The sequence below is a fragment of the Myotis daubentonii genome, chromosome 12 (assembly GCF_963259705.1).
Source record: "Myotis daubentonii chromosome 12, mMyoDau2.1, whole genome shotgun sequence".
Taxonomy (NCBI): Eukaryota; Metazoa; Chordata; class Mammalia; order Chiroptera; family Vespertilionidae; genus Myotis; species Myotis daubentonii.
The window spans coordinates 60,497,579-60,514,525 of NC_081851.1; the positions used below are offsets into that span (position 1 = coordinate 60,497,579).

The window sequence follows — 16,947 nt, forward strand, 5'->3', positions numbered from 1 at the left end:
TAAAAGGTACACTATGAAGCAGAGTATAGACTAGTGGCTAACAGTCTGGCCTTCATGTCATTCAGCTTCTGTTCAAATTTCAGTTTTCTGTTTTACCTTGAGCAGCTTAATCTGCCTGTGTCTGAAAATAAAATGCAGATCATAGATAGGACTTACATCATCAAGTTGTTATGAGAATTAAATAATACATGGAAAGTAATTGACTCAAGTCCTGGCACTTTGTAAGCACTTGGTATGTTAGATATCATTATTTTTCTATTATTATTATGATAATTCACTAGCACTATCTTATAATAAGGCAAATTACTTTGGAAGCAGTGGGTTCCTTTTTACTGAAGATACAGTAAGTCCTTAGGTACTTAATATGTTCCTGGGTTCTTGGAACTGTGGTGAAATGACATATAATGAAACCAGTTTTCCCACAGGCTAAGTGAAATAAAGAAGAGTTAAGTTCCTACAGCATCTCATCAACGTCATAACAAAATGATGTGGAATGAGTCCATGGACCTGCTGTATCCAAACAGCGGTAAGCCCAGGAGAGATGCTGTGAAGTAGTTTTTATTTGAAAGGATTAGATGATTTCTAAGGATGCTTCCAATCATAGAAGAGGGAAGCTATTTCTCTGACTTAAAGAAAGTGTGATCATTAGTGTTACTTCTAGTAAAGTGAGTGTTAGACTAGAACAAAAAAGACATCGGATATGGTTGTATGTACACATTACAAAGAACGTAATATTTTACTCTCTGTGAGCAGTTAATTGCACAAACACTTTTATTTATGTTGAAACTCATATGGCAAATCAGGCCCTTACATGGAAATCCATCTCTTTTCAAGAGGACTAGGTTGGCCCTGCCAAAAAGGAACAAACAAAACTTTAAAGGCTGTCCCAGCCCTACTGAAATGTCTTTCCCTTTGAAAGAAGTCTATTAGTGATGCAAATGCAAAGTTATCTGCACAGATGATAATCCTCACAAACAAAACAGTGAAACCATTAGAACGGGTCTTGAGCCGCATTCAGTCCTGAGAATCCTGAGAATTTGGCATTCCAGCTTTCAAAAGGCAGAGAAAGAGAGCACAACTGATTCCTGTTTGGGATAGTTTGTTAGATCTGCTTACCTGAATCCTGGGCTGGTTATCCTGTTTAAAGAGGCCAAACAATTCTCCAAATATGGACAGGCAGAAGGAAGGCCTGCACTCTGTGCCCCCAGCAAGTGCCTTAAACAGGCAAAAGCAGGATCCTTGGCCACGGAATAACATTTAGTCAGGAGCTTTGAGGTAGATCCATCTAGAAGAAATCCAGTCATAAGTATTCATTGGGGAGCAATTCAAGTAATATGCTCATAATGCTGATACTTTAATCTAAGAAAAATTAGACAATTGAAAGGCTACTTGTATCATTGAATAGGTGGTCATGTTCCAACATCTTTTCCTCCATAGATACTCAGAGTAAACTTCTTTGGGAATTTGGCAAATATGCAGTCTTACTATAGGAAAAAGGATCGAAAAGATAAAAATGTATGAAGTTAACCTTAAGTAGAATGCTTGGCTATTGTTTGATTATATTCATTCTATCCCTAACAGGTTTGATGAGATCTCCTTTCTCAGGAGCCAGTAGGCATTAGGGAATATTAGTGGTCAGAAGGTGTGGTGCTTAAAGGTATTAGGAAAGCATTTCTGAAGTAACACTCCAAAGTGGCATTGCCTAAGTGGCCATCACCGACTTGATTAAACCTTTTGGAAATGCCTACTGGGCAATTTGTTGAGAACAGAAAATTAACCCTCCATACCTACATGATTTCTTGGACAGCACTGGTGTCCACATAGACTGGATGTAATGCTGGAAATCTGGGTCTTGAGCAGGGTGGGGCCTTGGGCAGGTGAAGAGCTTCCAGATCGTCACGTGTTTACACTGCAGGTGCAGGAATGGGACTTGTCCACGCTCCACCCTCCGCCGCCTCCTCTTTGCGAGGTTGCTTGACAGCTTGCACAGTACCCGCCCAGAGTCTGATAATCCAGTCGTCTCTGGTGAGGAGGTCAATCACTGCTTCAGTGCTGTGCTCTGCCTGCCTCCCACGCCCTCTACGCCGGCTGCTGGCGGCCGCTCTGTGTGTTTTTGCTCCTCGAGCTTCCCATGCCCTTCCCACTCCACACACCTCCCGGCTTGCCCTCTTGGCCTGTCCTCTTTTGCATCCTGGCAGGCCAACACCAAGGGCCGGAGGGGTCGGGAATCGGGGCAAGCACTGCTCGCTTTTTTTCCAGGGGCTTTGCTCAGGGAAACCCTTCCCCACAGTTCCAGTAAGTCTGTGGTACTCGGCTGTGTCCTCTGTGTACCTGCTTCTAAAGTTTGGGACATTGTCTGTCTTGCAAACTAAAGCTATTCCACCGGTTTAGCATTGGGACCTGACCCAGCAACGTCAAACATCGTCAACAAGGGAATCGATCAGACATGGGTAGGAGCTACTCTCCGCCGGTCCTGCCCGCGGTCCCCGGGGCAGGCAACCCTTTCCTGGCAACGGACCCCTGCAGCCCGGCACACTCCCGCACCCGGGCCAGCCGCGGCCACTGAAAGGGCGAAGCTCGGCCGCCCGCACCGCCGGGCAGGCGCGCGGAGCCGGAGCGCGCAGAGCCGGGCAGGCGCGCGGCGCCGGAGCGCGCACGGGCCTGGAGCGCGCGGGGCAGGGAGCGCTCCCTCCGGGATCGCGGCTGCGCAGTCGGGCGGGCGCCGGGAAAAGGGGAGGAGGGTGGAGGAGCCGGAGTAAGGGGAGGGGGAGGAGCGGCCAAGGCGGAAGCCATGTTGGAGCTTCACCCGGAGCGAGGGGCTGCGAGCGTTCTCCTCTCCCCGTGGGTGTGACCGGGGTTCGGCGCGGCGCGGCTGCGAGGGGCGGGGACGGTTAGCCCGGTCGTCGCCGTCGTTGGCGGCGGCGGCGCGAGGGGAGCGGCGGCCGCGGCGTGGAGCCGGGCGATTGTGACCTCCGGGGGAGCAGGGGTCCCGCCGCGGCTCCCACTCTCCGTGTGGCCCCCTGAGCGCCCCCCCTCCCCGGCCCGGGAGGGAGGCGGGGGGCACCCGGGCCCGCCATGAACCCCGGCTTCGATCTGTCCCGCCGGAACCCGCAGGAGGACTTCGAGCTGATTCAGCGCATCGGTAGCGGCACCTACGGCGACGTCTACAAGGTAAAGGCGCGCCGCCGGGGACCGGGGTCCCGACCCGCCGCGGGGAGGCGGGGGAGGGAGGGGGGCGCGGCGGAGCCCGGGCGGCGGGAGGCGCTGGCGCCCGGGGCTGCGGGGGAGGAGGCGGAGCGGGTGCCCGGGGCTCCGCTGCCCGGGAGCGAACAAAGGGCCGAATGTTTAACCCCGAGACCTCCCAGTGCGTACCTGCGCCCTGCCCTGCCCTGCACGCGCGCTCCCGGAGGGCTGAGCGGCGCGGGGCGCGGGCAGCGGGGGGCTCTGCGCCTCGCCGCGCGGAGGGGCCGGGCGTCTGTTGCGCGGCGGGGTCGGTGCGGCGAGCCAGACCGCAGGGCTTTGGCGTCTGTCAAAGCTGCGCGCTTCCGACGGACCTGGCCGGCCCGCTGTCCACCCACCAGGCCCCGGTGTGGCTATCACGCTGGGCAGCTTCCACCGACAGCCCCTCAGTCTTTAGCCTTTGAGCATCGGCATGCCAGTTCTTTTTTTTTTTTTCTAAGTAACGCCTTTCTTTTGTAAAAGCGATCTAGTTAGCATGATTTTATTTTATTTTTAAGAAAGAGAAACTTTTCTCCAAGTCCAACTGGACTTTGATGCCGTATTAAAATTGTGTTGTTTTTTTCCAGTGACCTATGGGCCACTGGAAAAAAAAACACACACAAAAAACACAACACCTGAATTAAATACTTCGGAAAGGTACTGGTTTGATGAGGTTAGAATTCAAAGCCCGTGAGTAGTACAGCATTGCTGTTGTAGAGGGACCGCTTCTAAATGGGGGAGACAAATCACTCTTCCCTGGCCTGCTCAACTCTGGGCCTCGCGGAGGCTGCCAAGAGGAGAGGAGGACAGTGCCAAATGTGGTAGCAGTCTTGATTTAGTTGTGGATCTTCTTACTGGTAACCAGAGTGGAACAACTCCTGTTTCACGTAACCCTGAGGATGCACACAGCTTAACTTGACTTTGGCAAGTTTAAGTCTTCACTTGATTTTGCCCACGTTTGAGCAATAGGTTTTTACTTTTACTCCAGTGCCATGCATATGACTTAGATATTTAATACGGTGCAGCCAGTATTCTGCGTTAGTCTTGGTTTGTGGATGATTTGCTTTCCACCATCACTTAATCACTTTCCCCCGTAGACAGGTGTATGCTGCACACCTGCTATGTATAGGGCACAGGGCATCAGAGCACTTGGGTTGTAACAAAGACAGACATGTTCCCACTTGGAGTTTATAATTTTGGGGGGGGGGGGGGCGGGAGGGAGACAAGAACAGCATGAAACAACCATTTACTTTATTGCAGTTTTATTTTGTGCTGCAGAGGAGAAAGGATTAAGATTAGGGTTAAAGGAGAAAGGATTAAGATTAGGGTTAGGAGAGCATGTCACAGGAGGACTGATCGCCTTTAGGGAGTCGGAGGCAATGGGGAGAGGGAATTGTGCCAGATAGAGCACATTCTTGTGAAGGCTCTGAGTCCGGAGGTAAGGATTTGAAAGGATGCCTGTGTGGCCTGAGTGTCCAGAGCGGGAGGATGGCCTCTTAGAGCCTGTAAGGAGGTCAGACTCCTCTTTAGGACAGTGGAGAGTGAAATTAAGTTTGGATTTTTGAAAGATCTACCTACTGCAGTGTAGGGAGTGGGGTTGGGGGGGTGGGGGGGCAGTTAGGAAGCCATTGCAATAGTTCATGTAAAAATAACCATTATTAGTGCGTTTGGGAATTGGTGGTGATTGTAAAAGTTGAAATGAAGGGATCCAAGTAGCTTACAGCTGGTAAAGGAGCCAACTTATATTCAGATGAAAAGTTACTAAAACTTTGCTAATGTATGTCTTAGGTGGCAGTGTGTACAGTGAGTTCTTCTTCAGTTCTTTACAAGAATAATTGGCCATGCATTTACTATATTTAGAAAAAACAGCTGTTAAGCCACATGACTAAAAAGTAAACAAATTAAGGCCTGTAATTTCCTAAGAACATCTAAGTGCAATACAGGTATAAATTGATTAATCCTGTCATCTTTTTAAAATAATGATAATAAAAACTACTATTTACAGAGTGCTTATTATTTGCCAGGCAGTGCCTAAGATGTTTCCATGTGTTAATTTAATCCTCACAACAACCCTATGAAATAGACATTGTTGTTATTAACTCTGTTTTGCAGTTGAGGAAACTGAAGCACAGGGAGGTTACAGTAACTTGCTAAAGTTGGTAGATGGCAAAGCCAGAATTCAAAACAGTTAGCTTCGGAGACTGCGTTTTTAACCAAGAGGCAGCACTGCTTCTGTGAAGATGGGGCATGGGCAGGTGATGTATTACTGAATTTCCCGGGGAGAAACGGAGGCACACATTTAGCTCAGCATTTCTCTTGTAGCCAGGCTCTGAGTTCCATCGGATCTTTAAGTAGCAGTTGGGATACCCAGCTCCTGCTGTGCAGCCCGCTAGGCCTCACTGTTGTAATCTGCCAAGTGGACATCACACGATAGATGCCCGATGCCTGCCTGTCAGACTCTTCAATGCCAGGGCCCCAGAGCAGAAAAACTCCCTGTAGTTGCTGGCATTAGACCCACTGCTTGCTAAATAATCCACAGTTTAAATTATTTGTATTTTTGCCTCTAATCATGTTTATGCTATAAAGATAGCATTTTTTTTTGTATTTTGCTGTTTTAGATTTTTCTTATTTATATAAATTGCATTGATTAGAGAGAAAGGCATCAGAGGGTTTGTTTTTAAAAGCCAATATATATAATTTACTCCTTAATTTGTCAGCATTTGGGTGCCAAAAGTGGATTAAGGAAATAAGTTAGAGACCTCATTATTTATAGTCATTCTTAGAAGGTTGGTATTTTAAGGGATTTTTATTTTGAAAACTATCCTACTCCAGTGTAGTAAAATGCTTATTATAGTTCAGGTGGCATGGTTTAGTTAAAAAGCATTGAACTAGGAAGTGGAAGATCTGGAACTTATTAGCTATGTGGCCTTATAAAATCATTTAGCTTCTCAGGGCTGTTTTGTTGTGAAGGTATTACCATCATATATGCCCTTCTGCTTATGGTGTTAAACAAATGACTTGAATTTTAGTCAACAAATGAGGTTTTATTTTTTTCTAGGTCCAAAAAATGCAAATATGTATTTCTTCTGTGCTGTCTTCACCTACATGGGATTATAGTTGTTGTTGTTTTTATAAAGAAGTTATACTTGCCTTTAACTATGTCCTGTAACTGTGGGCTTTATCTGTCAGTTGAAATATCTGTAGCAAGGATTACCTAGGGACCTAGGGTTGACAGCTAGAGAGAGCTCTGTGGTTGGTCCTCAGGAGGCCCATGAAGGCCTCTGAAATTAATAGGCTTAATGTTGTATGTGTATATGTTTTTCTGGAGAGATGACTTAATAGCATTCAGTACGTTCTCAAAGAAGTCAGTGATCCCCCAAAAGGAAAAAAAAAAAATGAATGACCTGTACGTTTGTCATTTGAAAGGGTTTTTTTGGAGAAATTAGGTAGTTTTTTTGTTTGTTGATGTTTTGTTGTTGTTTATTTGTGTGTGTTTTTTTACCAGATCACATTATCAACATTGATATGATTTTCACATGCATTATGCTATCTTTTCTCATGAAATTTTCCAGTTTAATTTGTAATGTTCCTACCCTAAGACTCTTTGTGTTCTAATGTTCTTCTGCATTAGTGCTAGAGAGAAGCAGAAGATACTAAAGCTGGAGGTAGGGCAAGGCAAAGGATGTTTTGAAGGACCAGCCTTCATGTGTTTCTCGGGAAGTATCTTACCTAGTTTCATGACCCCCGCCCAGTCCCTGTGACCGCCTCCTCGGTCTCAGCCCTGGGCTTTCTCCTGAGCTCCAGCCCATTGCCCCGCTAACCTCCTCCCAGACCACATCTTCCTCCAAGCGTGTGCCTCTCCTCACACCCCTTTTTGTCAGAGCCCCAAGGTTGACAATTCATTCATAAGTTTGAAGCCTTGGAATCATCTTTTACTTCCGAACTGGACTTCATAGGCGTTTTCCACAGTGTGGCTGGGATGCTCCAGGGAAAGCAGGACTGTGCGTAGAGTATTAAAGACAGGAGTCCTGTGGTCAGGAACCCAGCAAACTTCAAACTTACTTGACTAAGGGTTCTTTTTCTCTGCAATATTTATTGCGTGTCCTCGGAACTAGTGCCTGGTAGAACATGCTTTAGAAATGTTGATGTTTATTTTATCTATGTATGTTTGGAGGCCATTTCCTCTGAGGCAGAGGTTGCAATGTTGCTAAGCTCCAAAGTAGTATTCACATGGTAGTCTGTGTAAACAGACTTGGAGTCAGTATGAAAACTGATGGGAGAAAAATTGAAGATTGGGCAGTGAACCCAGGAAATTAATTTGTATGTTCAAGTATTTAGTGAATTATATATTGGCTTATTTGTAACTGCATCTTTCCAGGTGTTATGATAATGTCATCTAACACTAATTCTTAGATTAGTGTTTTAGAAGAACCTTTCAGGAAAACTTAGTTCTGAAACCTCACCTCTGATGAGGGACATGAAGACCTTAAGCATTTAGAAAAAGAAAAAGAAAACACGGTTATTTGGGGTTATGCTTATTTTTACTTCCATGGAGAACAAAGTCTAAAGGGTATCAGAGGAAATGTCCCTAAACTTTGGAAAGATTGCTTGAATATTTAAGGTAAATTAAGGTAGAATTTTTCAACATCAGTAGTTATTGGAGATGAAAAGTGATGATGGGACAGACTATGGGATAATTTCTCTACAGCATTTAAAAAACACGTACAACTAACCTCCAGGTTATGTGATTTTGATATGGATCTGGTTCCCTGAAGGAATTACTTAACTCCCAAGATTTGATCTGTGTGTATATTTATATATATTTACTTATGAAAGAAAATCTAATGCATTATTTTGTATTGAGAATGAATAGTTGGTAGTTCTCTCTTGAGAGTACATTGAATAACCCTACTACATTGAATAATTATAATATGAACGGAAATGTATTAGGGACTGTGGGTGGAGTAGCAAAAATGACAAGACTTGGTACTAAGAATTCACAGGGCCGAAACCGGTTTGGCTCGGTGGATAGAGCGTCGGCCTGCGGACTGAAAGGTCCCAGGTTCGATTCCGGTCAAGGGCATGTACCTGGGTTGCGGGCATATCCCCAGTGGGGGATGTGCAGGAGGCAGTTGATCGATGTTTCTCTCTCATCGATGTTTCTAACTCTCTATCTCTCTCTCTTCCTCTCTGTAAAAAATCAATAAAATATATTTTAAAAAAAAAGAATTTACAGGAACATAAAATGTGTACCTACTCTTAGTTATCATAGTTTAAGATCAAAACATGGTTGATTTTATCTTTTCTGGCACTTTAAATCTCTTCCTATTTGAGAGATTATATCTACATAACCGACCTCTAGCATAGCAAAATTAATACTGGGTTCTGGAATCAGACTGCATAGTTTCACCACCCTCTAGCCAATTACTTAATCCTTCTCTCTGTGCCTCAGTTTCCTTAATTGTAAAATAGAAATGCATAGGAAAGTAGTTAGGGCGGTGCCTGACACATAGTACTTAGTAATTGCTAATTGCTGTCAGTATCTGGTACTATTTATTGTTACACTGGAGGCCTGATGCACAGAATTCATGCAAGGGGTTCAGCCCTTGCATCCGCAGCTTTATCCGGAAGGTCGCCTGGAAGGACGTCCCCCCGCTGTCTGGTCTCATTAGCATATTATGCTTTTATTATTATGTATAGATATTTCTCTTGTTCCTGCCCTCCTCACTTACTCTGCTCCTCATGCTTCTGCCTCGGGATTTTTGCACTTGCTGTCTGGGCTTGAATTCTTTCCTCCCCCGATATTTATATGGTTTGTTTCTTTTCCCTCAGGTCCCAGCTCAGATGTCACCTTTTAAATGTGTCTCTTCCTTACCACCCTATAAAAGACAGCACATTGCCCTCACTTTCAGTTTTTACCAGGGTTGAATCCAGATTTTACAAGAGCCTGAAGTTTTTATAGTTTGGGGAGCTCTCATTAAGAAAACAAAAACATTAAAAAAATTAGATATGACAGAATATTTATTTAGAATGAGAAAAGAAATCCCAACAAAATGCTGCAGTCCTTTTCTTCTGAGATTTCTTTAGACATTTAATCAATCAGAAATGCTCATAAAATGTTTCCTGATAACAATTTGATTGCTTCTCCCCACCTACAGTATTCTGTGTCCCGGTAACTTTTTTTTTTTTTTTACTATATTTTTGTTGATTTCAGAGAGGAAGGGAGAGGGAGAGAGAGAGAGGAACATCAATGATGAGAGAATCATTGATCAGCTGCCTCCTGCATGCCCCCAACTGGGGATTGAGCCCACAACCTGGGCATGTGCCCCTGACTAGAATCAAACCCAGAACCCTTCAGTCCACAGACCAACACTCTATCCACTGAGCCAAACCGGCTAGGGCAATATCTCAGTAACTTTCAAAACTCATAGAGGCCCATGCACGTGAGGGGGCCTGACCTTTAAGTTTTGTTAGCTTCATAGAGAATTTGCTCCTTACTCTTCCTAATTTTCATTATGGGATGCATCACCCCATATTTATTTCTTCATTGCTTTTCTCTCTGCACTAGAATGTGAATGCAGGAAGCTGGGGTTTTTTGTTTTACTGTATCGTTGAAAGAATGCCTGATACATATTAGACTCTTAGTAAATATTTGTGGAATGAGTAAATGAACTGACATGAGGAAAAAACTTGTGCTACATGAGTTTAGAGGAAAGAGATCCTTGTTTCTGGTTGAGAGAACTCACAGCTAGTTTTGTAGTGGAGGTGGCATTGGACTTGACGTAGACCACTGGCAGTTGTGGGTGCAGAATGAATTAAGCATTGTGGATTATTATTCAGCCTAAACTGTGACAGGCGGTTTAATGTAAGTATCTTCTGCAAATTAAGCAATGCTCATAACTATTATTATATATATGAAGATACTGTCATTTTAAATATAAATGTGACTAAATTTGGCTTTTAGGAAGAGAGCTTTGTTCCCTAATACCAGAGGCCTTAGATTCAAGAGATGAAAACCATGTTTTCTGCTGTAGCTTTGTTTCTTACTCTCCTTTTTGTTGTTGTTGTTCTGGAAGATGCCACACTTCAGAATTCCAGCTGCCTTGACCTGAGATTATAGGTTTGCGTTCCTGTGATGTATTACCTATCTTAGTTCTTGAACTCTGAGGAAGAATTTTAGATTTGACCAAAAACTTAGGTATGTTCAAATAAGACATTTATTTTGTTTGTTTAAACTCTTCTTAGAAATTTGAGATGGTAAGAAAGTTCTTTCTGTATAAAAAAAAGTCTTAAATTATTGACAGTTGGATAGAAATTTACCAAGATTCAAATTTCTGTTTGAAATGACTAAATGCATCACTTGCAACAAACACTGTTGTTTTTTTTCATTGAAATGACAGATCCATTCAGTTCATTTTCAAGGAAATGTCAAATATGTAAGCATGAATAATCACAGTTTGTCAGTAAAAATGGTGTTCTGTGGAAAAGTGGCTAGTGCAGTTTGCAACTGACAGTCACACATGCTGTTCTTAGAGACAACCATTTCACTTTGGTATGCAGTATTTCATCAAATAGAATATTAAAATGACATGCATTCAAGGGTCAGGATCTAATACAATTAATTTATATGTATGCCTCAACAAGGGCATTCTTAAATGAAACTGCCCCCCCCTCCCCCCCCCCCCCCACCCCGCCCATGAGTGCATGGCATTGAGGAATATGATGACTGCTAGTGCATCGTGGGGCTGCTGCTTTGATGTGTGCTAAGGCACTAGCAATTGGTGGCACCATCATTGCTTTTGCACTAAATCAACACAGTAAAAGGGGGCAAATGACTTTTTAGTATTACGAGCAAAATAATTTTGACCTTTCAGACTCTCAAAAAATAACCCCAGGGATCCCCAGAATTGTGCTAGAAGATGACATGGAGTAAGCCAACGATGAGGTAGGTGGTGATGGGCCAGACAAAACCAATAGAAGAAATGGAAAAGGGGGAGACCAGATGAAAAGCGTCTTGGAGAAAAATTTGACAGCTTTGTGGAGAAATATGGGATGGAGAACAATGATTCAAAGGGGACTTCACAGTGTTAACCCTGATTGAGGAGCACATTATAGGCACTTTATAAATATTTGTTCAAATAAATTAATAGTTGCAGAATGATCAGTTACCAAGACAATAAAGTTGAGAAGAGGGAGCTATGATGAAGTTTAGATGTTTTATTAGGAAATAAAGAGGTATCTGTGAGATTTCTTTTCATTATTTTCTTGCTGTGGTTATTCTAAAGAAACTCTAATGAAATCCCCCCTGCCCCCCCCCCCCCCCCCCTCGTGGAGAATAGCAATTCTTTAGCAGTGTCTGTTGAACAATAGAAACTGATAAGGGTCAGTACCTTTCTCCCAGCTCTTACTGAGGGAATACCAGGAGGATGTACAAAGATATATCCTGTTGAAGAAGAGTCCTACAGGTTGGGAGGATGGTTGACATAAGGAATCAGTGAGCGGAACAGGACTATGGGCTAGATTTTTTTTTTATGGCATAAAGTTTTAAAATGTTTCTTGTTTTATTCTGATTATGATATATGTACATTTTAAAGAAAGAATAATGAGACGATAAGAAAACCATTAAAATGATAACTTAACTCCCAAGAGAATACTCTTAGTATTTTGGTATATTTTCTTGTAGACAAATATGTTACAAGGCTTGTATGCTGTTGTATATTTTAAAAATTATAGTTTATTTACCGTGAAATGCATAGATCTTGTGTGGTTCAGTTAGATGAGTTTTGACATATATATAACTGTGTAACTCATGCCCTTACTAAGAGGGAACATTTCCTTATCCTCAGAAAGTTCGCTTGTGTCCTTCCCAGTCAGTAGGGCATCCCCCACCCCGTGCAATCACTGTTCTGATTTCTATCACTGTAAAAGCTCTTCTAGAACTTCCTATAAATGAATCACAAATGAATTTGCTTTGTCGCCTTGGACAATACATGTGTAGATATATTCTGGACTCTATTTTGTTCTCTTGAGCATGTAGATATATTCTGGACTCTATTTTGTTCTCTTGAGCTGTATGGCTGTACTTTCACCACTACCTCACTGTCTTGCTTACTGTAGCTTTATAGAAAGCCTTGAAATCAGGTAGTGAGTACTTCAACTGTTTTCTACTTTTTGCAATTGTCTAGGTCCTTTGCTTTTTCTGTATAAATTTTAGAATAAGCTTTTCAAGTTATATAAAAAGCTCCTGAGATTTTGTTTTAACATATTTTGAAACAAACTCATAGGAAGTTGCAAAAAGAATACGAAGAGGTCTCTGCACCCAATATTTATCTTCCCCTCTTGTGTCATCTTTACATAGCTATAGTGCATTATCAAAACGAGAAATTGATTAGCACAGTGTAATTAGCTAGCCCATGGATTTCACCACTTTTTGCATGCACCCATTTTTTTCATGTCTTTGTGCATGATTTTGTGACATTTTATCACATATGTAGCTTGCTGGGATTTTATTGGGATTGCGTGGGATCTGTAGTTTAGTTTTTGGAAAATTGAGATCCTAATAGCATTGAGTCTTCTGATCTATGAATACAGTATTTTTCTCCATTTATTTGTGTAGGTCTTCTTTAACATCTCATCAATGTTTTACCTTTTTTCTTTTTATAGATTTATCTCTAGCTTTTTCTACTAATATTTTAATAAATATAACCATTTAATAAAATGTAACTACTTTTTCAATTTGTATTAAAATCCTCACTGTGCTAGTGGTGTCTGACTTCCTTTGACTTAACCTTGTATATTTTTAGCTGTGAGCATATGGACTCCTTTTAAAATTGGCAAAAGTGAAAAGAAAAGAAACGGGAAATGACTATGTTAAAAGCTATGCACTTTAGCTTTCTTATCTAAAGATTAGAACAAAGTCTTTAGAAACCTGATTTATTTGTATATGTGAGATACATGTGTGTATATGTTGCAAAATTTATATTTTTAAGCTTATTAAAGAAAAATAACTTAAGATTTTCTCCATCCTTAAGTGAAAAATAAATAACACTGTACTAGATTGTTTATAAAATCTTAAAGAATTTTTTTTTCTGATTTTAAGGAGTGTGTGTTCTGATTGAGGAAACAAAATATGCTTAAATGGAATAGACCTTCTAAAGATCATTTTTAAGGGAGTGTTTTAACAATTAAAAGGACAATAACATAAATATGATAAAAAAAAATCAGTGTAAGTGAAAGATAAACTGGGGTTAATCTGGTGAAGACTTCCCAAAAGAGTATATCTTGACCTAGGACTTAAAGGAGTACTACTATGTTTGTATTTGTAGAGAATTATGAGGAAAGCCATACCAAAAGAGTAGATAGGGTAATAGACAACCATTCTGCCTAAAGTAAGGGTTTTTATATTGGGAAATGTGAGATATATTTCAAGTATCCAAGATACAGACAAATGCCAGTTGAAGAAGTAGACTCATTTGATTTGCAGTATAGTACTTACCAAATTCATTAAGGCCTATCTTGTTTTTCTAACCTGCTTTGGTTACTATCTGGATGGTATTCAGTGAGTTTTCTTCTATTTTTCCTCTTCCTCCTCAATTGGGTTAAAAGCTATACATTTTATTTTTATACCTTCGGTTATTACCTTAAAATTTCAACATACATAATAAAGTTAATATCTTTCAGTTTTCTTTAAGAAAAGAAAGCATATGGACTTTAGAATGCCTAATTTCAATTACTGCCTTCTTATTCTGTGTTGTATCTTATTTTGACTATACAGTGTTTTTAAATCTCCCAAATTAGTGTTCATTATCATTGTTTTACTAGTATACACCCCTGGCAAGCAATGATCTGTTTACTGTGTCCATAGTTTTACTTTTCTAGAATAGCGCATAGTTGGAATCATCCAGTATGAAGCCTTTTCAGACTGACTTTTTTTACTTAGCATTTATGGTTCCTCTGTGTCTTTTTGTGACATGATAGCTCATTTGTGTTTTGTTTATGTGTTTTTTAAATATATTTTTATTTCAGAGAAGAAGGGAGAGGGAGAGATGAAAACATCAGCAATGAGAGAGAATCATTGATATTGCATGCCCCCCACTGGGGATGGAGTCTGCAACACGGGCATGTGCTCTGACCTGACCGGGAATAGAACCAGGACCTCCTGATTCATAGGTTGATGCTCAACTACTGAGTCATACCAGCCAGGGCAGAGCAAAAGTTTTCAATGAAGTCCAGCTTATCAATTTCATTGGTTGTACCTTCGGTGTTATATCTTAAAACTCATTGCCAAACACAAACCAAGGTCACCAACATTTTCTCTCATTGTCTAGAACTTTTATAGTTTTACATTTTACATTTAGGTCTGTGATCTATTGAAGTTAATTTGTATGAGGAGTGTGAGGTCTGGGTCTAGACTCATTTCTTTCTTTCTTTCTTTTTTTTTTTTTTACATGTTGGTGTATGTTGTTCCAGTATCATTTATTGAAAAGGCCATTCTTTTCCCATTTAATTGCCTCTTGCTTTTGTCAAAAAGCAGTTGACTGTATTTGTATGGGCCTATTTCTGGGTTCTTTTATTAATTTGCTAGGGCTTCGATAACAAAGGGTCATGGACTGGGTGGCTTAAACAACAGAAATTTATTTCCTCACAGTTCTGGAGGCTAGAAGTCTGAAATCAATTTTTGGCAGTGTTAGTGTCTCCTGAAGCCTTTCTCCTTGGCTTATAAATGGCTATCTTCTCCTGGTATCTTTGCATGGTCTTCCCTCTGTAACTGTCTGTTCAAACATAGAGGCTAGAAGTTATTAAAAAGTTGTAGTATGGGGTCAGGCATAGTAGAGCACTGGGAGGGGTAAGGACTGGGGTCCATTGAGTCGAGTCTAGTCCTTGCTGTCTGCAGAGTGGTTTTTGGAGTTGTTGGGATGGTTGGCAAAGAATCCTGGTTAGTGATTAGTGATTCAGAAGGTAAGAAGAGATATGATAGAAATAAGGGAACCATTGAAGATGTTTGAACAGAAGCGTAATAGTGAGCTACTTGCTGGCAGAGACAGGTAGCTGTGATGTAGTTGATGACAGGTAGCTGTATTAATCCTCAGTCTGATTATCTGGAAGACGGTGCACTAGTCCAAGAGTGAATGGTAATGATATGAGTTAGACTAATGACGACGGGGAATGTTTGGGGCATAGATGGTCTGGAGAGATTGGAAAGCTGAGTGAAGCAAGATGTGGAGTTAGATTTTGGATAGATTGATTGAGATAGTAGATTTAAGTAGAAAAGTGTCATCCCATTCCTCTTTAACCCATCCTACCCTCCCCCCTTCCTCTGCCCCCCCCCCCCCAGAGTGATAGACTAGCAGATTTAAAAGGCCCAGTGTAGGGATACATATATAGTGCAAAAAGAAAGAGCAAACTTGAGGACAAGAATTCTTTAATGATGGGAGCCAAGAGAGGGGGCATCTTTTGCTGTGAGTTTTCAAAGGAAGAGAAGCTCTTAGCTAACATCCTCCTCGCTTTAGTATCCAAGGAATTCAGGGACTTTAAGAGTCATAATTTCAGTCTTCCTTTTGAGGTATGATATATGAGTGAATGAATGAAATATGACATAACAGACCTATGCTGTAAGTACACATGTATGTGAAAGTTAAGGTCTTTAGGAGAAGGTTTGCTTTTACAGGTTACTGAATATTTTCTAGTTGAAATAGGTAAGAATAATGGAGTAAATAGAAATAGAGGTTACCCACAATTTTTATCAGAGTTTTCTTTCAACACATGCATCATTAAAATCATTTTTGGGATTTGTGTTTTCCTTTCAGTGCCTCAGGAATAGGTACTTATCTCCACTTATCTCCCTACACACTCGTCTTCCTCCATGACATTCTTAGGAGGTGACAAAGTTGGCAGAAACAAGAAAGTGTTGAACGCACTAGGGCAGTGGTTCTCAACCTTCCTAATGCCACGACCCTTTAATACAGTTCCTCATGTTGTGGTGACCCCCAGTTTCATTGTTACAAATTGAACATAATTAAAGCATAGTGATTAATCACAAAAACAATATGTAATTATATATGTGTTTTCCGATGGTCTTAGGCAACCCCTGTGAAAGGGTCGTTCGACCCCCAAAGGGGTCGCGCCCCACAGGTTGAGAACCGATGCATTAGGGGATAGAAAACCAGATGGACAGTCCTATATAATAAAAGCCTAATATGCAAATTGTGTCTTTGGGAGTTCGACCAACTGGGAGTTCGACCGCTCACTATAATGTGCGTTGACCACCAGAGGGCGGCGCGAAACGAAGGAAGGCCCCAGCTGGCAGTCAGAAGGCCCCGATTGGCCCTGATCTGTAGCCAGGCCTAGCGACCCTACCCGTGCACGAATTTCATGCACTGGGCCTCTAGTGTCATTATAAAAACATCTTTCCCTTCTCTGTTCCTTGGTACATCTGTCCCCACCCCATGCTGCACCACCCTTGCTCCCTTCAATAAAAACTCTAACCCCAAACCTTCAAAAAGCTTTGAGTAGAGATTATAAAATATAAAGCCTTTGGTAAAACAAGACACATGCAGTTATGTTTACTTTTTGACTGTCATTCAGCTTGAATAGTAATAAATAAGTCATTGTCATTTTTATTTCATAGTCATTATTTGGCATTTTTCTTTTAGGGATCTCATGTTTCTGGTTAGTGCTGTGATGTTGATTCACTGACACCACTGGAGTCTGCTAATCATATAAGATGTT

General features: G+C 41.6%; 1 protein-coding gene and 1 long non-coding RNA gene across 11 annotated transcripts in view; one reads left to right on the forward strand and one right to left on the reverse strand.

The window, feature by feature from the left end:
• Nucleotides 1-411: 411 nt before the first annotated feature.
• Nucleotides 412-2,299, reverse strand: LOC132213446 (uncharacterized). Of its 2 annotated transcripts, none has more exons than XR_009448003.1 (3): nt 1,788-2,299; nt 1,390-1,484; nt 412-1,285 (listed from the first exon to the last, which is right to left on the reverse strand). It is a non-coding gene; the product is annotated as an uncharacterized LOC132213446 (long non-coding RNA). The 2 variants fall into 2 exon arrangements; XR_009448002.1 differs by having other exon boundaries at nt 413-1,285; nt 1,792-2,299.
• A 482-nt stretch (nt 2,300-2,781) lies between these two features.
• Nucleotides 2,782-16,947, forward strand: part of MAP4K3 (mitogen-activated protein kinase kinase kinase kinase 3) — a 112,810-nt gene continuing 98,644 nt past the window's right edge. For 4 of the 9 annotated variants that reach the window (XR_009448001.1, XM_059660031.1, XM_059660037.1 and 1 more), the window contains exon 1: nt 2,782-3,171. Coding sequence is in view for 8 of the 9 variants with exons in the window: in XM_059660031.1 (XP_059516014.1) it covers nt 3,076-3,171 (96 nt within the window). In the remaining variant the exon portion in view is untranslated. The remainder of the gene's footprint in view (nt 3,172-16,947) is intronic. The other 5 variants (XM_059660030.1, XM_059660032.1, XM_059660034.1 and 2 more) reach the window with 2 other exon arrangements.